Source organism: Camarhynchus parvulus, chromosome 21 (genome assembly GCF_901933205.1).
Source record: "Camarhynchus parvulus chromosome 21, STF_HiC, whole genome shotgun sequence".
In the NCBI taxonomy this organism is placed as follows: domain Eukaryota; kingdom Metazoa; phylum Chordata; class Aves; order Passeriformes; family Thraupidae; genus Camarhynchus; species Camarhynchus parvulus.
This window is the reverse complement of record NC_044591.1, coordinates 4,244,272-4,262,275: the sequence shown is the minus strand read 5'-3', so window position 1 is coordinate 4,262,275 and position 18,004 is coordinate 4,244,272. Positions and strand designations below refer to the sequence as shown.

Genomic DNA, 18,004 nt, shown 5'->3' with positions numbered 1-18,004 from the left:
TGTCCTTGTCTGCCAGTGCTGACAGGATTGTGTTCCTGGTTTTACCTTCGTGGTGTCCCAGGCTGAAAAACTTCATCTTTCACACTCCTGAGTTCTATAAATAATTGACATGCCTATCTTAGCTACTGAGGTTCAGCTGCAAATTGTATTATTCTGGAGTAATAGGGGTTTTCTGCATTCTGTACTCCTTTTCATCTTAATTTTCACTTCACTACTGAGAGTGAGGAACTGATTTACTCCACTTCAGGAGAAAAAGTATTATTGTACTGGTATTACTGTTCCAGTCCTTCAGGGGAGGAAGTTCAGGGGAAAGTCAGAACTCACAAATGAACCCATCTCAGTGAAAACGAGTTATTTCTGTATATTTTCTGCAGCTACTGTTTGGATATATTTCTCATTTTGTACAACTCTCATGGGTCACATGGGAAAGAATAGTCTTAAAGGTTAGACGAGGTTTAAGCAGACCTAGAAAGAAACTGCTCTGTGGCTAAAACTAGTGAGAAAATATTAAACCAATCATTTTTGCCTATAAGAAGTGTTGTGTACCCTTGCTGGCAGAGCAAGGGTTTGCGTGATAAGGCACTGTGGGGCCACCCCAAGAGAACTGGAGCAGCTGATCTGCCATAGTGCCATTGGGAGCAAAGCATGAGTGACTCTAGTTTGTAACACTGGCATTACTTTTCCATTTGGTTTACCTATTCATAAATAATGATAGGAAGTCAGGGAAGTTCCTTCTCATTGTGAATTTATAACAGGGCAGAGCCCAATTGGGATGGAGTCCTTTAAAGATTTGGGATAATGCTTTCAGCAGTGATGCTTTTTAATTGAAAGCTCAAGTGGTCTGTGCTCCCTGAGGGAATCACAGGACAGACTTGGTTCAGAAGCAAGGATGGATTTTTGGGCAATAGGCAATGCTGGGGTGGTGCTGTCTGAGCAAACTGACACAGGTAAATTTGAATTTGCCCCTGGCTTCTACTTTTGGATTCCATGTGATTCTGAGCACCTTCTGCCTCTGTTACCATCACCACTTCTACTTCCTTTGATTGTCCTGTTGTTCTTCCTTTGTTGTCTTCCATTCCTCATTGTTCTGTTCTCAGTGCCTGGGGCTGACAGTTTCATACCTTGGTGACTGGTTTGGCTCCCAGATCCCTATTTATTCAGGTAATGTAGACAGCACTCCAATTCTAGAGGAGTTGGAAAAGATACTTGTTTAAAAGCAGGAACACAACCTTAGGAGTCGAACTTTAAGGATCTTAAACACCTTTCCTGATTTGTTCCAGCTGTGGCTAGAAATCCAATCCCAAACTCACTCGTGCTGAGCTGGGAGCTGTGCATCCACTGCAGAGCCAATGCTGCTTGATGGCTTCTGGCACTGAGAGTTTGCAGGATTTACACTTCATCCCTGGGAAGAAGGGTTAAGATATGGGGTGAACCTTTCCCAGAGAGCAGGCATGCTATACAGCTTGTTACAGGAGGATGACAGCTTAAAAGAAATTAAAAACCTAATCCTTCCACCCTCATTGAAGACTGCACTAAAATTCCAACCGAGGAGGCCATGCATGACAATCACATTCCCTCCTTACACAGAACAACTTGATTGTCTTATTAGAACAGAAAGCAAAGAGAAATGTCCTGGATGTAGTGTAGGAAATTGTCTTTACTAAATCTAGCCCAGCATATATGAGTACTATATATATTATTTGATTTTGCCAGAATTACAAAAACATGGGGGAAAATTGTTAATGTAAGTTGACTACCAGAGTAAATCACAGCCTAATTATTCTTTTTTTCCCTGGCTAAAATTAGAATTTGATATAGTGGTCAATAGACATTTTCTTTAATTTTTGAGACATAATTTCTAATAGCTTATCCAAATGAATTGGAGAAAGTTGCTGCAGAATTGAAAAAATAAATTATCTGAATTTTATGGTGACTTACTGGTAAATCCCCTTAGTTGGAAGCTTTAATTTACCTCATATTTCATTTTTTTTTCCTCGTCTAACTGGATCATGGGTGAATATCAGGGCAAAATGATTGCTACTTTCTTAGTGGCACTGGGATGCTGGGAGCAAAGTGAAGGCAGAGCCCAGGCTGTCTCACAGGGAGCCAAGGCCAAGGGCTGCAGGGACACTGGGTAGGGCATGGTGGCATCTGCTCCCTGGCACTGCTGCCTGCAGCAAGGGCTGGCCCTTGGCACCCATGTCTGTCCTTCTGGAGTTGTGCTGGAATGGCTGAGGCTCCAGCACTGCAACTCCCTGAGTTTCCCACCTGGAGCTGGTGCCCCTGTAGAGCAGCTGCATTGTTATTCCTGTTCTTGGTTAAACAGGTAAATGTTGTGTTCTGTGTTGAGGCTACTGGTTTAAATATCCACAAACTCTTTACAGGGCTTTGCACAGCAAAACCATCTTTTCTCAGAGTCCCTTAAAGGGGCTGGGACTTTGGAGTTGTACTTCATTTTAGCCTGGGATGTATTTCCTGTAGCCAGCAGAGTTTAACTAGAGGTGATTTGAGTGTAGTCTTTGTATTTCTGAGGGAAACAAATGGGCTCAGAACTGCAGAAGGAACAGCAAGAATGATGGATCCAAAGCCCATAGTGCAGAATGTGACTGAGCTCAATCTCCTCTAGGGAAGTATGTGCTTTTGTCCATTCTGATCCAGTATCCTTAGTTCCTGGTAATGTATATTCTCTTCAACTTCCCACATAAAATTGGAGAAGTTACTTGGATGGCAGAGCATTAGGTGGAGTATACTTCTTTAGAGACCCTTTTGGAAGAAGTGCATGTTTTGGAATATTTACATGTATTTGCTAAACCTAGGAATTGGCAGTTGTGCATCACATGTTGTAAGAGTGGGTTTGTCCACACACATTGTCTTGGTTAAGTCTTGGGTTTATTCCTAGAAGAAACACCTTTAGATTCTGTCTGTGGAGAGAGTAAAGGGCAAAACCATTTCATTTCTATCATGTGAGATATTTCTGATCATCTCTTCTCACACTTGAGAGTATTTTTGTGAAAACACTTGGCATTCCTTGCTTCTAAATAATGAAGTAACTTTGTGCAAACAATTCACAAGAAATGGGGTTCCAGCATTGTCATTATGGCTATTAAACCTGTCTGAACTGTTTTCCTTTGTGCTGCTTGCCATAGCAACAGCAATGTGTAATTTGCTGAATATCCATAACAGGATATTTGAATATATCCTTAACACTTTTACTTCTGCATATAGCTCACTATGCCAAATCATAACATTAACCTAATTAACCAAGCCAGACCCACATCTGCCATGGATTGACAATTGAGAATTTTAAAAGAACTTGGTATTTCACCTCCCTTTTAATAAAACCAACCCAGACACCAATCACCAGCATAGCATTGGCTTTTATCAGTGTGCTGATAAAAATTATTCATGATTCAGACTGCACAAACTCCTGGCACATCTCCTCTCTTGCTGCTTATCAGCTGGATGTTGCTCTGTGCTTGTGCTCCTGGAAAGGTAACAGTGAGCAAGTTTATCCCACACCATCCAGGCACGGAGTCTTGTGCAGTTCAGTACCTCTGTGCCTTAATAACAATTGGTCTGAGTTTTAAACAGTGGGAGCTGGGGAACTTCAAAGATACCAGCAGCACTTCAATTCAAATGGCTTCTTTCTTATCATTTTATTGCACAGGAATGAAATGAAAATATTTGGTGCTTTGCTGGCATGCTGGATGAAAAAACTCCCCATTTAGTATCTCTGGTATTACACAGATCACAGTGCTGTAGTAACCTGTGTGTACACATTACCTATATATTGCTGTAGTAACCTGTTGTACAGAAATCACACCTAACATTAGGTAATTTCAAATGTGGGAGAGTCAGTTCACTAGGGGTTTGTGAACTGGGGTTTGTGTCTCATAAGGTAGAAAACATAAGGTAGAAAACCTTATGTTGAGGAGGAGAATGAGTTCATTATCTAGATGGAGCAGAGTTCATACACTGCTTCAGTAACCCCTTAAAAATGCTTTATTCATCCTCATGCACACAAATTCTCATTGTCTTTGCAGACCAGGAAGGATCTGGAAAGCCAGGCAGTGCTCCTAAAGACACGTGCTAGAGCAGGGTACACGCTGCTGTGGAGTCAGGGGGGTTGTGTTAGTCCTGGCAGTGGAGCTGTTCCCAGTTAGTGCAGCAGCATTCCCTGTGTTCCCAGGCTGTGCAGGCCAGGAGAAGGCAGCCAGAGTCCTGAACAACCTTGTCCCCTAGAGCATGGACCTTGTTGCTTAAATGAGCCATACAAGCACAGAAGGAACTGCTCAGGCCTTGGAGGGAAGAGACAGATGTACACTCGTGTGTGCACACACAGCTGACTTGGCATTTCATTTAGTTTGTGGGTGATGTCAGGGTGATGTGACCCATGTAGAGTGCCATGGTTACCTGTCCAAAGGGTGTCAGTGAGTACTGCAACTGGAATGAGTGGTTGTGCCAGTTTCCCTGGCAAGAACAGGAAGGCTCTTTGTGAAGTTGCTGTGTGTCTGCAGGGAACAGCCTGAGTCCCTGCCACTTGCATGAGGCTGGGAGAACAAACCCAACAGCTCTCCAGCATCCCTGTGTTTGGTACCAGTGAGGAGCTGTGCCAATGTTGGTCCCATCCTTTCTCTCATCTTTTGTCATCACTTGCTCTTGCCTGGATACCCACATGGAAACTCAAGCTGCCTAGGAATGCTGGCCTGATGTTCCAGGGGCTGCAGGTGAGCTGTCTCAGGGCACAAGCACTGTGGGCTGTGCTCCTTGGCTGAGCCAGGTGCCCATTTCTTGCTGAAGAAGAAGAGGTGGCAAGGCAGGTCTGTCCATAGGGGCTCCAGCACCTGCCACTCTGAGGGGAGCACTGGGGAGGAATTCAGCATGGACTGGCCCTTCACACCTCCTTGAGGCATCAACCAAAGGTCCCTGACTTGCATCAGGAATTTGCTTCCTGTCCCTCAGCACCAAGGGATGCCTCTGTTAGTCTGGTACTATCTTTTGCTATAATGCAAACTATGAAGTATAACAACTGCATGGCTACATCATGGCTCTGCTAAGCATATGGATTGCCTTGGAAGAATAACCAAGGAGAGACATAAATTCCCTAGAATTCATCAAGAAAATGGTAGTTCTTTGCCAGTGTGGCAACTAGAAAAGTTTCCATTCCCAGCATATTTTGATGTGCTGAAGGAAACAACTGTCTTAGCTGTGGCTGCATTGGTATTTGTGGGTATTTATAGGACATTGTACCAGATGAGCTTTGTGACCGTCGGGAGTGAGCCTGTCATTCTGGAGCCTCTTCATCAATGTGCCTTTCACGCTCCACGAGATTAGCAGCTGCTGAAAATAGGAAAAAGGAAAATTCCTTTCTTCTGTCTTAGAAGAGGCCTATCACACCATCCTCCTTTCGTCTGGGTTTGGAAACAGCTTCGGTCCTTAGCAAAGCCAAAGCACCAACAGGTCTTTCTAAAGAAGTTCTGCTCCCAGGAGGATCTAAGGGAAAATATCCTTTTTGTGTGTTTAGTCACACACATCAAAGGAAACAACCGTTGCAGTCTTGGTTTGCATTGTGCAGGCATTAGCTGTGGTCCAGTTCTGCAGGGCTCTGCTCAAGGAGGCTGAAGTGCCCGTGCTCATCAAGCTTTGACAGCGATGGGGCAGACTCAGCCAGGCCAGGACATGCCATTCCTTGGGGCACGTCAGTTTTGAGAAGGACAGAGCGATGTCCTTGATGTTCACAACCCCTTCACAACCCCCCTGACCCCGTGCATCCCATGCTGAGTGGGATCTGTGACACTGTCGCACAAACTGTGCCCGAGGGATGGGCAGGACTCTCTCAAACCCTAAAAATCCCGTTAGCCACCGTAACTTGGTTCCCTCTGCAAATCACAAATCCTCATCTCCCTGCACAGTGCCAAGAACGCCTGTTTCACCCGAGCATCGTGCTTTGCACCCCGGAACTGTGGAAGAGGGCCTACAGCACCCCGAATATTCAGCACTACTGAAAAACGGGGATACAGATAAACTTTGCATCTCGGGGCTGCCGGTCAGGGCAGGGAAACAGCTCCGGGCTCCATCCGCCACTTAGAGAGGGGGCAGAGCCGGGAGCTGCCCTGGCCCGGACGGTTCCCCGCTGTGGGGACCCGGCACCTCCGTCCCTATCGCAATGGGGCAGCCCCTCTGAGCGGGACGGAGTTACTGAGGGCGGTGACACACGCGGGTGGCAGGTGGCGCCTCTCACAGAACGGCCCCGGGGCGTCTCGGCGGGGGTAATTTGGCTCTCTCGGCGTAGCCTGGGCTCCGGTGCGCGGGGCGGGGCGGCTCCGCCGGGCGGGGACTGGCGGCCGCGCCAATCGCCGCCTTTGTTTGGGGTCACCGGGCGCGGGGGGGGGCGGCGCCCGCCGGGGCCGCGCGCAGCCAATGGGCGGGGCCGGGGCCGCGGCCGGCCGGCCAGGCCGTGCTCCCCATTGGTGCCACGCGCTGTCATTCTGGCGGACGGCGCCGCTGGTTGGCCGCCGGCGCGCGCGGCACCGTGCGTCAGCAGCTTAGTCCCGCCTCCCCCGCGCGGCGATTGGTCCCGGCGGCCGTCAGTTGTGTGCCCTCGGCTCTCCAGTGGCTGTTGCGGCCGTCGATCACGCGTTCCGTCCCGCCCCCGCTGGCCCGCCCAGCGCCGCCGGTGAATGGCTGAGTCGCGTGCCACTGAAGCGCTGCCGCGCTGCCATTGGTGGGGTGCTGTGTCCATCGCGCCCATCCCCTCCGGGGACCCGCCCCCGGCCTGCCACGATTGGCCACCGGGGATGTCAGTGCGGCAGATTGACCAATGGGAGGCGCGGGGCGTGCGCGGTGCGCGCGGGGCGGCCGGGCCGGCGGCGGCGCGGGAGGAGGCGGCGCGCGCCTGGTCCCGGTCGCGAGGAGGCGGAGGAGGATGTGGCGCGCGGAGGGGAAATGGCCGCCGAAAACAAGCCGGAAGGTGAGAACGCGGCCGGGCCGCCCCCGCCCCGCGCCGGGCCCCGCGCCGGGCCTGCCCGCTGGGCCGCCCCCGCCCCCCGCCACGGCCCCGCCGCGGGGCGGTGGCGGCGGCACAGGCCGGGCCGCACGGCGCGAAGTTTGCGGCGGCGGCGCCCCGCGGGGCCGGGCCGAGCCGAGCCGGCGGGCGGGCCATGTGCGGCGGGAAGGCCGCGTGGCGCGGGGCCGCGGCGGCCGAGCCGGGCCGGGCCGGGCCGGGCCGGGCCCGGTCCCGCCTCCCGCCGCCCGCCGGCACGTGCCCGCCCGCCGCCAACATGGAGGCCCCGGCGCGGGGCCGCCGCTAGCCGCGGCCGGGCCGGGCCGCCCCCGCCGCCCCCCCGCGGCGGCGGCGCACGTGCCTCGCGGGCGCGCGCGCCCGTCGGAAGCTGGGTGGCCTTGGCCACGGCCCCGCCAGACCGGGGCCTCCGCGCCGGGGGCGGGCGCAGCGGCGGGCGCGAAGGTGAACGCGGCGCGGGCCCGGCCCCGCCGGGAGCCCCGGGGCGCCCGACTGAGGCCGAAAGTTGCCGGCGCGGCGGGAGCGGGGCCAGTGCGTCCGCAAGGGGGAAGCGCCGCTCTGCTGCCGCTCCTGCCCCCGGCCCGGCGGGAACAGGGCCGTGGCCCCGGTTCGGCGGGAGGCGGGTTGCATATTTCGCGTTATTTGGGGTAAGTTTGTCCCGGCTGGCTCGGGCAGCGGTGCTACCCCGGACCCCGCCGGCCGGGAGGTCGCGGCCGGTACCGGTGTCGGCGCCTCCATTTTACGGGGGCGGGAGGAGAGAGCAGAGGGCAGTTCACATCCCCTGCCTAAATCCGGCTGAACATGCCAACACCCCGGGGATTGGCCTGCTTGTAGTTGGGCACCTCAAGGAACAGTGTTTAGTAGTAAGTAATAAGGATTTTTTTTTTTCTTTATTTGCCACAGCACATGTACATCCTCGTCTGGAACCCATTTGTATTCTTTACTGGGAAACCCCTTCATAGAATTCAGGGGTTCTTATCCCACCTTTTGTCTGGATTTTTTTTTTCTCAGATTGCTTTGGGAATATATTTTTTGGGTTGTTTCTTGGTGGCTGTAGAGCCCCCTGGGCATAGGTTTGAGTTCTGATTGCGCCGTGAAATTCAAAGGCTCTGCAGAAATCTAAAATTTAAGTAGTAGAGGTGATTTTGAGTATTGTTGGCTTCATCTTTTACTGATCTCTTTGATGCTCCCAAATCCATTAATTTGATCTTTGCTTTGGTCTGGAAAACGTCGGGCTTCATTCTTTTCTCACTTGCGTTGAAGTACATGATTAACTGCGCTCAAGTAGTGAAATGCCACCTGGCTAACAGGGGTGTGAGCGAGAGCAGAGCGAGCGTTCACCTGGACTCCTGGCTCACATTGTGACGCTTTCGTTCTCTTGGGGGTGACAGTATTGTCACCAAAGCACAGTCGGGTTCGATTCACTTTTCGGGCTTCCTGTGCCAAGGTACGATGGATTTTTCCTGTGTAAAGCACAGGTTTCAGTGTGCTCAGCCCTGTGAGGCTGCGGCTCTACGGACAAGGCAGGTCAGTGCTCCCTGGCTGGAAAGGCAACTTGTCCTTTCCGCTTGTTATTTACTGCAACTTTTGTCATGTTTGATCTTGGTAAATGGTTTCGGGGGGAGGCGGGTGAGGTGTGTCTGTGCTGGGCAGCTGTGTTTGCTCTTTCGAGCAGGGCAGTGCAGGAGCTGCCAGCGAGATGCCCGCTGTGCCCGGCGCTGCCGTCCGGTGTCTCCGCTGCCTGGGCCGGCGCTGTCTCTGCTCCGTGCCCGTGCCGAGCATCGCGGAGGTGGGAACGGAGCAACCCCGGCTCGGCACCGGCGCCCGGGGTGTTCTCGTACGAAGTCACAGAGCTGCTCCCCCGCTGACCTACTTTTGCGGTGGATTTTCAAGGAGACGACATATAAACCATTCATTCCTTAAACCTAAACTCCACCTGTCAGAAACTTAAATGGGAATGCTTTTAAGGCATGATTCAAGCAGAGTGTCTCACCAGTAGTACAGGTGCTGGAGGAGAGAACACAAGTTGCTTTAGATTTTAGTTACTTCAATGAGTTAAAAGCGGATGTAAATGGCAGCTCGCGGGCCGGCGCTGCTTTCATTGGGGAGCCGCCTGCTCCATCCCCCCAGCGCGGTGCAGCAGCGAGGAGCCTCTGAGCAGCAGCAGCACACGGCTCTGCAGACCTGCCTGCCTTTGGAGCTCCCTGCCGAGCTGCCGTCGGGGCTCCTTGTGCTCCGGGAGCAGCGGGAGATCCCCGGCGGGAGTTGAGGTTTGGAATGAGGCTGGCGCCGCTGTCCCTTGGCTGCAGGAGAGAGTTCCACGGCTTGGAGAACTCGGGTGAGTTTTGTCTTTTCTGGTTTCCTCGGGCAGGATGAGGCTGGTAGAGGGACCGAGCGGCTCTTGCCATCCTGCAGCAGAGGGTTTGTGGGTTTTGTAGTTCCTGCTGTGTTCTGTGCATCTGAGCTGAGCTGGGAGGACTGACCCTTGGCGGTGCCATCTTGGCAGCTGTGATAGCTCTAAACTTCATCAGGGGGTGCTAAGGGGGGGTATCCTTTTAAAAGCTTCCTTCTTCCTATTTAAAGTTCAAAAAGGGAAGAATGTACACAGGCAACCTTTTAATTTTGTGTTCTCACAGCCAGCTACCTCTTAACGGAGAGCTTTGCAGAGAGTAGTGCCCGTGTGTTTTGCGTGGGGCCCGGAATTTTGTTGTGTGCTGAGTTCGGTTCCGTGCATTGTTGAATTTTCTGTTAGTTGAGGCGGGGTCATAGGTGGGATGGCAGGAGGAGATGGTGTTTCTCCCAGCAGCTCCTGAGCTGAGGGTACTGGTGGCGTGGGCTGACTGAAGAGGGCAAGTGGAGCCTCAGATTTAGTGGCTTTGGAGGGACTATTTGGGGAACAGCAGCCTTTTGAAAACAAAACATTCCGGATTTGATTGTTAAACAGCAAAATACTTCCTTTGTGAAAGTGTTACCTGAGGTTTTATTACTTAAACAAACCTGAACTTAGGGTGTGCTGGGGCTGTGTGCTGCAGGATCAGACTGTCGCGGGGAGGAGGCAGCATTTGACGCTCGGCTCAGTCCACTCCTTGCCCCAGAATTTTTGCTGAATCTCAGCGCTGGGATTTTACCAAAATTTCTGTTGTCAGAATTGAAAGCAAACTGTCTCCTGGTGAAGTTTCTAGACCTTCTTCATGAGCTGTCAGCCAGCAGGACAGGTTCATGAAGTGGGCTTCGTTCCCTTTTTCCAAACAGGAGGAACTATATATTTGTGAGGTCGTTTTTTTTGCGTACTTTTGGTACTACAATTGTGTTATTCCCGATATAAGGCTTAGGGCTTGTTTAAAACTCTGGTTTTTAAATTTAGTGCTGCATCTCTTCTTGTTAATGATTTTCACAATTACTTTGGCTTAAAGGTTTTTTGGTTTATTTTTGTCAGTTTTAAAGCTACATATGTAGGGAACCTTTCTGGAGATATATTAACTCAGATTTTATTTTCTGTATCAGTAGGTGATGTAGTGAAATGATGATGTAGAAGTACTGTTAAAATGGATACCTTTAAGTTTAAGGTCAGTGCTGACCTTACATTACTAGTGGTCTTAAATGGCTCTTATGAAGAGCTCCTTATATTGGTAGATGTTGGAGGAAGGGGCAGTAGTTACCCTCCCTCTGTCCAGACAGCCTTGAGAAAGAGGGAGCTGGAATGTGACCTTTATTTTTCAGTGTCCCTCTGTCTCTGCTTCAGTAATCCACATGTGTCTGGAAGGAAAAAAACCCCAACCAAGAAATCCAAACATTTCCAGGGAGTGAAACAAGGCTGGGTGGAGTGCTTGTGGAATACCGGGCTGGTTAATTGGAATGCAGTGCTTCCAGCAGCTTCCTGCAGCTTCGGTGTTCCCTGGCTTCCTCTTCCACACCTTGCTGAGTTTTCGCTTTGTAGTTTTCTCCCCTCGCTTTGTGTCCTGTTTTCACCTTCCTTGGCTCCTGGCAGCCCTGTGTTGTGTCAATGCTGTGTTAAACCCTGTGGATTTGGAAAGGCAGGTTTGCCTGGGGGTGCTCTTGCCTTTGGGGTACAGCACTTGCCCTATTGCCAGGGCATTGCTGAAGGGCCTCTCTGTGCTGAGGAGCAGTCATGGCACTGGGTGAATGACAGCAGACTGTCCTCACTGGACATGGAGTGCTCGCTGTCCTTCTGCTCACATTACACACTTTGGTTCAGCGGGCTGGGTGTTTCCAGCCAGCTCTCCAGGTGGGTTTCCAAACTCAGACTCTTTGTGGTATGAAAAGTGAAAATATCTGTTGCTGGTGGCTGCCAGCACATAGGGTCAGAGTAAGTGACTGTCCTGGCCTTAGCCAATATTTGAAGACTTCTGGGCAATGTGTTGTAGTGTTGAGAACATCTGTAGTATTGGAAACTGAATAAAAAGATGGTTGATTTTTTACTAGACTTGGCCAGTACTATCCATCACTCCTTGGCTTCATTGCCATTGAATTTAATGATGTAATTTTAATGAAAACCAAGGGGTGAATGAATTGATGACGTGTCTCAACCAGAGTTGTTGGTGATGGTGAGCAGTGGTTTTACCAGAACTGTCGTTCTGGTGCACTTGTCAGATTTAGCAGCAAAGCAGTGAAAGTCAGACGTGAACACGAGGAGTTGCAAGGAGGGGCTAAAGTGACTGCACTCTTTGAACACTCCCAAAGTTTGCTTTTAGTAGGTCCTTGTATGCACCTTCTGACTGTAAAGGAATTCTCTTGCTCCATTAGGAAGTGCTTGGAACATGCCTAGGTGGGAAAGAGGAGCTTGTTTTGCTGGTGGGGGAAAGTCGACTCGGAAATGTTGCACAGGGCACTTAGCGTATGGCACAAGAAATGATTGTGATTGTGTCACCCAGCCCTCAGGCAGTGTGTGGGCCTTCATTAGGGAAAATTTGGCTCTCAACCCTTCCCCAAAACGCACCAAACGCACTGGTGTTCACACTGAATTTAGTTATAAAATGTCAAGAAACTTTATGCTATGTGAAAAGGACAAAGGGACTGCGGTGTATCACGTTACTGGTGGGGAGAACTGGGCCACTCATGCACAACAGCAGCTTTAGCTATATTTTTGTTTCTTATGGTTTTAGAATTGTTTGTAGAGTTTGTCATAGCAACAAAGTATTTATCACAAATATTCCAAGGCACTAAGGCTAGATTCAGTAACTTCTAGAGGAAAATTGTTTTGTTGCTCATCTTTCATACTGCCACCATTCCTGTGATTCCCTCCTCATCCTTTCTGGGTTTTTTCCTTCCTCACTTATTCCATGCAGGCAGCAGTCATGGCCATATACATGCTGTTTGTGTTGGCCTTTTTGCTCCTTTTGTATTTTACCTTTGTCTGGACTGCTTAGTCTTTCCTTGGTCCTCCCCTCAGCCCTGGGCTGCATCCCGTGCTGGTGGCCTGGGAATGCATTTGCTCAGCCAGTGTGTGACCGAGTGCTGGCATCCAGCAGAGCCCTGCTGAGACAGCAGCACTGCAGAGCTGGACCTGGTTATCTTTTCTTAGCCACCCTTGATTGATATTTAGAAATCTGCTTTTGTTGCCAAGAGATTTACTACTGTAATGATACAAATATTTCTAGCAAACAGACCAAGAGCTGTTGGGTTTGCTTCTGTTGCTGCTTGTTTATGGATGGAAGATGCCAGGATTGAAGTTTAACTGTGAGAAATAGCATGGCAGTCCTGCAGTTGTTTGGATCTGGAGTCATTCCTTGCATTTATTTCTTCCAGATAGAGTTTGTTGGATTTGTTTGTGTCTGGAGGTCAGCGAGTGACTGAGTGACTATGGTGGCTTCTGTGCACTGTGTTTTTGTGGTGCCACTTGTGCACTGTAGGGCTGAAACTGCCACCTCAGTGGTTGGTCAGTGGTGGTGGGATCAGCTGGATTGCTGCCCCTTTCCCAAATAAGCATGATACTGAGATTTTCGTAGTTTGTTTAGTACTGAAGTTCCCATTTGTAATGTTTAAACACCTCTTCCCTCTCTTGAGGTAGTTAAGGAGATGACCAGCTCAAAGTTATTATTTCATAATAATGGGTTTATAAAACTTGTGTTTGTGAGTTTATGGCTTACTTGTGTTATTTATTTCCAGAATAGACCTGTCTGCAGATCACCAGCTGATGAACATCCTTTTGGCCATTTCTTTATTTTCTAATTACATGTTTTATAGGCAAACTGTGGTAGTTAATGGGGCTGCAGGTCTAAATTCACCTCCAGGATCACCAAAGATTTAAGAACCAGTTAAAGAAAAAGAAAAGGGGGTAAGGGGTTGTTTGGAGAGTGGGGGTAGAGCACAGACTCTCTGTGATTTGCTGTTGTGCACTTCGAAGTTTTATGGCCCGTGGTGCATCCCTTGGGAGGATAAAGTGCAAGGAGCATGAAGAAACCCATAAAATGACGAAGGGTTTATGTGGTATAATTAATGTGGAACTTTCCATGAACTTTATAATACTTACACTTTCTTAATTCTACACGAGTTTCTGGTTTGCTAATAAGTAATCTTGAAGATTGCTAATGGAACTTAAATTTTGCATTTTCATCCTGAATTATAACAGGACACATTGTAGGCTGCTATATTTTAGTCTGTAACTTCCTTACTTGAGTTCTCAGCTGTGGCTGTGCCTGCCTTGGGAAACATTTTTGAGCTGTGGCCAGCTCTGCACTAAAAACCCCCGTGTTGATAGAGCTTTACTGGCAAATCCTCCCCATGCCAGTGTGGCTCTGCTTGCACAGACATTTTTTATTGACACTGGATGGATTTGCAGATCTTGGTGTTGTTAGTCGCACCCGTGGCAAAAATAAATGAGGAGAAAGTTCAAGTAAAAATCTGGATTTGCACAGTAAAACCAAATCAGTGCTGGGATGTTGCAGCTCCTGTTTTTAGCTACTGAGGAAATTTTAGTTGGTGACAAATGGAGGAGTCTGCCTGTGCTGCTGGATGAGCAGGGCTGCAGAGCAATGTGGACCCTTATTCCTCTGCCTTCACAGGAGTTCCCCATGGTGGTGGATGGGCTTGTCAGCTGCACCAGCAATGGCAGGTTTGATTCAAGCAAGGCATAGCATTGGGTGGGGGGCATTGCTCCACCTCCCTAAAAATGTCATGGTGTTATTTGTGGGGAACAGGACCAGGAAACCATGATGGTTCATTTGGAAGAATGGGAACTCTTGTTCCACCAGTACCCTCAGTGCTACCAGGTGAGTAATCCTCTTCTCCTCTCCTGTTCCCAGCTTCCCTGGACATTCCTTCCTGTAGGAATACATTGGTGATTCCAGAGGGCTGAGAAGCAAGTTTGAAGGCAAATGTGTGTACCTCGTTTGGGGCTATGTGTTCTTCACTTCATAGCTGGTTGGCTGATTTTCATCCTTTTCCAAGGTCAGACCTGGTTTGGAGGTCACTGGATTTAGGACTTGCATCCCATACTGTGATGGTTGTGTCTTGTTCTGACCACATGGCTTGAGGAGTCCATAATGAAAACCTGGTTGGATCGAGGCAGGAGGCAGTTGTTTTTCACACAGGGGATTTTTTTTGGAGTGAGGAAATGCCATTGCTAAATGCAGAAAAGGGAGGCATCCGTGAGATGTAGTTGTGTTACAGGATGGTGAGAATGACCTTCCATTGCTGTAATAACAGAAGGTGAGAGATGCTAACAACAGGAGTTGGAAGGTTTAGCGTCAGCAACTTCTACTGACAACTTCTACCAAAACATTTTAAAGGGCTCTATTATCCATAGGCACTTTCTGGATTAATAATACTGATAATTGATGACAATGGAAGAAAGTTAATAAAACGAGCTGAATAATTAAGGTCTGCCAGCCCTGCAAAATAATGGAATGAGTGATAGAGGGCTTGACTGATACGGAGGTAAGGGGAAGTAATACAATTAATGTCAATTAAAATGTGCCCATGGAAAATAAGCTGATGAGATGTAACTGGGATGTAGTTTGGCTGATAAAAGCAATAATGTGTGCTGTAAAATACTTTGCACCTTAATGAATTGAATGTAGAGCAATGCAGTGTTTTGAATGAGAAATGGAAGTGGTGTAAAATGAATGCAGGGAGTGGGAAATGAGTATTGGCTGCATTGGGAGGTGGATCTGGAGATGGCTGGGAGCTGCTGGCATGGCAGGCCTTGCCTGGCTCTGGTCTTTGCCACAGGCAAGTTGTGTTTTTGTGGATAACCCCAGCTATCACAACTCTGGTGTCTGTGAGGCTTTGAGTGGCCCAAGTGCAGGGAAATAGTGGTGACAGTCATATGTGCAGAGCATTGGCTGGGGAAGGGAAAGGATGTGCCCAAAAAGCCCTGTAGAGTTGATACCTTGTGAGGCTACCTAGAACAGAGGCTAGACAGTGCTAAAGGAATAAATTAGGTATTTATTAAAAGGCCTTCCAAGGATACACCTTGGGCTGTACAAGAGCCTGACTGAGGCTACACCCAAGGTGGACCCTGGGTCACAAGTTTTCACACTTTTATAACTTTTGGTCCATGTCCATATTGGGATTGTCTGATTACAGCTTCAGGTTATGCAGTCCCATCCTCCCAGATTGCTCTCCTCAATTCGCTGTTTACACATTTTGGGCCTGAAGCTGCAACAGTGTCCTTGGTTCTGGTGCTGGAACCAGGATTGTTTTGTGTGACTGAACTGTGAGGAGAACTTGATAACACTTTATATGGAGTTCAGTTATATACTAATGCAGTACAGAATCTGGATAATAAGAAAGCTAGAACTGAAGGCATCAGAGTCATGGTCTGAAATACTCAGTATTCAAATAGAAATCTTGGAGTGGTATAATGGAGAGCACCCTCTCCCTGATTTCTTTAGCAGTCCAGCAGAGATCAATCCTGCTTGGCTACTCCTTGCCCAGGAAGAAGTTGGGAAGTTGCAGGCCCGTTGATTTAGTCCAACACAGGCTCACAGTAAAGTTCCCAGTAACTCAGGGAGCGTGCAGGACTCACAAATTACAGAGCAGCTCACGTTTATCATACACATCGCTGCTTATCTTGTAAACTCATCTGCTGGGCTTGCACGAGCAGTTGATTTAACAGCATGTATATTGTTGAACTTGACACATCCAAGAGTCTAATCAAGCTTTAAGAATACCAGGGATGTCTGGCTGCTGGTGTGAAGTCTCTGCAATTCCTAAGTAATTTCTAAGAATGATCGTGGGCCAGGCTCTGTCGGGTTCACTGCAGGTCACAGGGAATGTCTGTGTTGTAGGGAATTGCAGAGGAGTTTTGTCATAATGCTGGCATGTGTTTTATGATATAAAATGATTAGATGTGTAAAATGAAGTTAATATCCTTTTTCTGTACATTTTCAAGTGGGAAATTACTATAAATTAATTTTGTAGGGTAAAATGCCAGTGAGTAACTGTAGTGCTTGTGTAGCACTGTCCAGGATCTGTCATGGGGTGCATGAGGCTGGTGGAAGATGACAGAGACTATGATGTGTTTGGAGAGAGAACTGATAGAGTTCTTCATTGAGGCTGGTCTCTGTTATGCTGCTGCTTCAGTTCCCTTTCCTGTAGGGACTGATTTGGTTGATAAATACGTGCATTTCATGGGTGCTTTGATTCTTTTGATGGTGTTAGAAGGTGATAGACACCTTCAAGGTGCTGCTGGTGTGGGATTGCAGGACTTTTTGGGACTTAGGTCTTTTAAGGGGAATTGATGCACCTTCTACATATTTAGCAATAAAAACCAATAATTTTGTATTATTTAGTATTTCTGCTTTTGAGACCCTCGGGCATGGTGAGGTAGGAAAATTCCATCCCTCTTCCTCCCTCTCATATTGAGAAACTGCATTTACTTTGAGTTGTGAATGGAAATAGAAGTAATCTGGGTTTAATCAGGTATGGTGTGTTTTAGTTTTAAATGAACTAATAGACCTTGAGTTGCATTTCTGCTGCAGCTTGACAAAATTATAGCAGGTGCTGGGGCTCTGTGCTTATTTACTTGCAAATCCTGTCAAGTGTGAACTTCATTTATGACTTCCCTGGCAGGTCGTGCCGCTGTGGTCACAGCTTCTACAGTGTTTTGTTGCTGTTGCTTGTAAAATTTGCCACTGAGGGAAATAATGAGCTAAAATAGGCACAGGTAAGCACACACAGGCTCCTTTTGTCCAAATCCATTGAAATTCTTCTAAAACTTTGCAACTGGAAAGAATAAAACTGTGTTTATATTTCTGAAATAAAGTTGCGGTTTCAACAGAAAGTTGTTATTTGTCTTTATTGGCATGGCAAATTTTTCTTTTTGGACAGGGGAACTGGGGGGTTTCCAAGTCTTGTGGTTGCTTGAGTCTCCTGGTTGCAACCACCCATTCTCCTATGTGTACATCATAAGTCTCCTCTTTTTTTTCTAGATGATCATGGGAACAGCAATGGCAGTCATGTAAAAATCTTTTTACCGAAGAAGCTGCTTGAATGTCTACCAAAATGTTCAAGTTTACCGAAAGAGAGGCACCGCTGGAACACTAATGAGGTAGTTAAATCTCTTATTCTTAAATGTACCAGCTTACTTAATGCTTATGGATTGTTTTGTGAGAGCATGCCATGTAAGTTACAGGATATGAATTCCCTGGCTCTGGAACCTCTTCCATAAATAATAAGTCGTAATACGTACTGAAAGTAAGCTTTAAGTGAGACTTGAAGGCAGATGTGGAAGTTGACTTCTGTTTTAGACTTCTAGGAGTCTATTGCTCACGTGTGTTACATGCCTCACAGTCAAATTTCACATCACCTTAATGACCTGTTTCAAAATGGTTTAAAATTAGATAGGTGTGTTTGTACCTTGATGAATAAAGTGTTACTTTCCTGTGCTTGAAGACTTCTGAAGAAAAAAGTGGAGTGTGTTCTTTCCTGCCATACAGGATCCTGGGAAATAACCAGCTTACCTCAGTCTGAGTAATCTCATTTAGAATAAGGAAAACGCAGAACTGGGTTTTTTTTACT

At 48.1% G+C, this 18,004-nt stretch overlaps 1 protein-coding gene across 4 annotated transcripts in view; it reads left to right on the top strand.

The window, feature by feature from the left end:
- Nucleotides 1–18,004, top strand: part of CAMTA1 (calmodulin binding transcription activator 1) — a 248,199-nt gene that overhangs the window by 6,695 nt on the left and 223,500 nt on the right. For 3 of the 4 annotated variants that reach the window (XM_030963985.1, XM_030963986.1, XM_030963988.1), the window contains one exon: nt 17,416–17,534. In XM_030963985.1, coding sequence (XP_030819845.1) covers nt 17,416–17,534 — 119 coding nt within the window. Of the gene's footprint in view, nt 1–6,845; nt 6,971–17,415; nt 17,535–18,004 lie in introns of those variants that run through there. The other variant, XM_030963987.1, reaches the window with a different exon arrangement.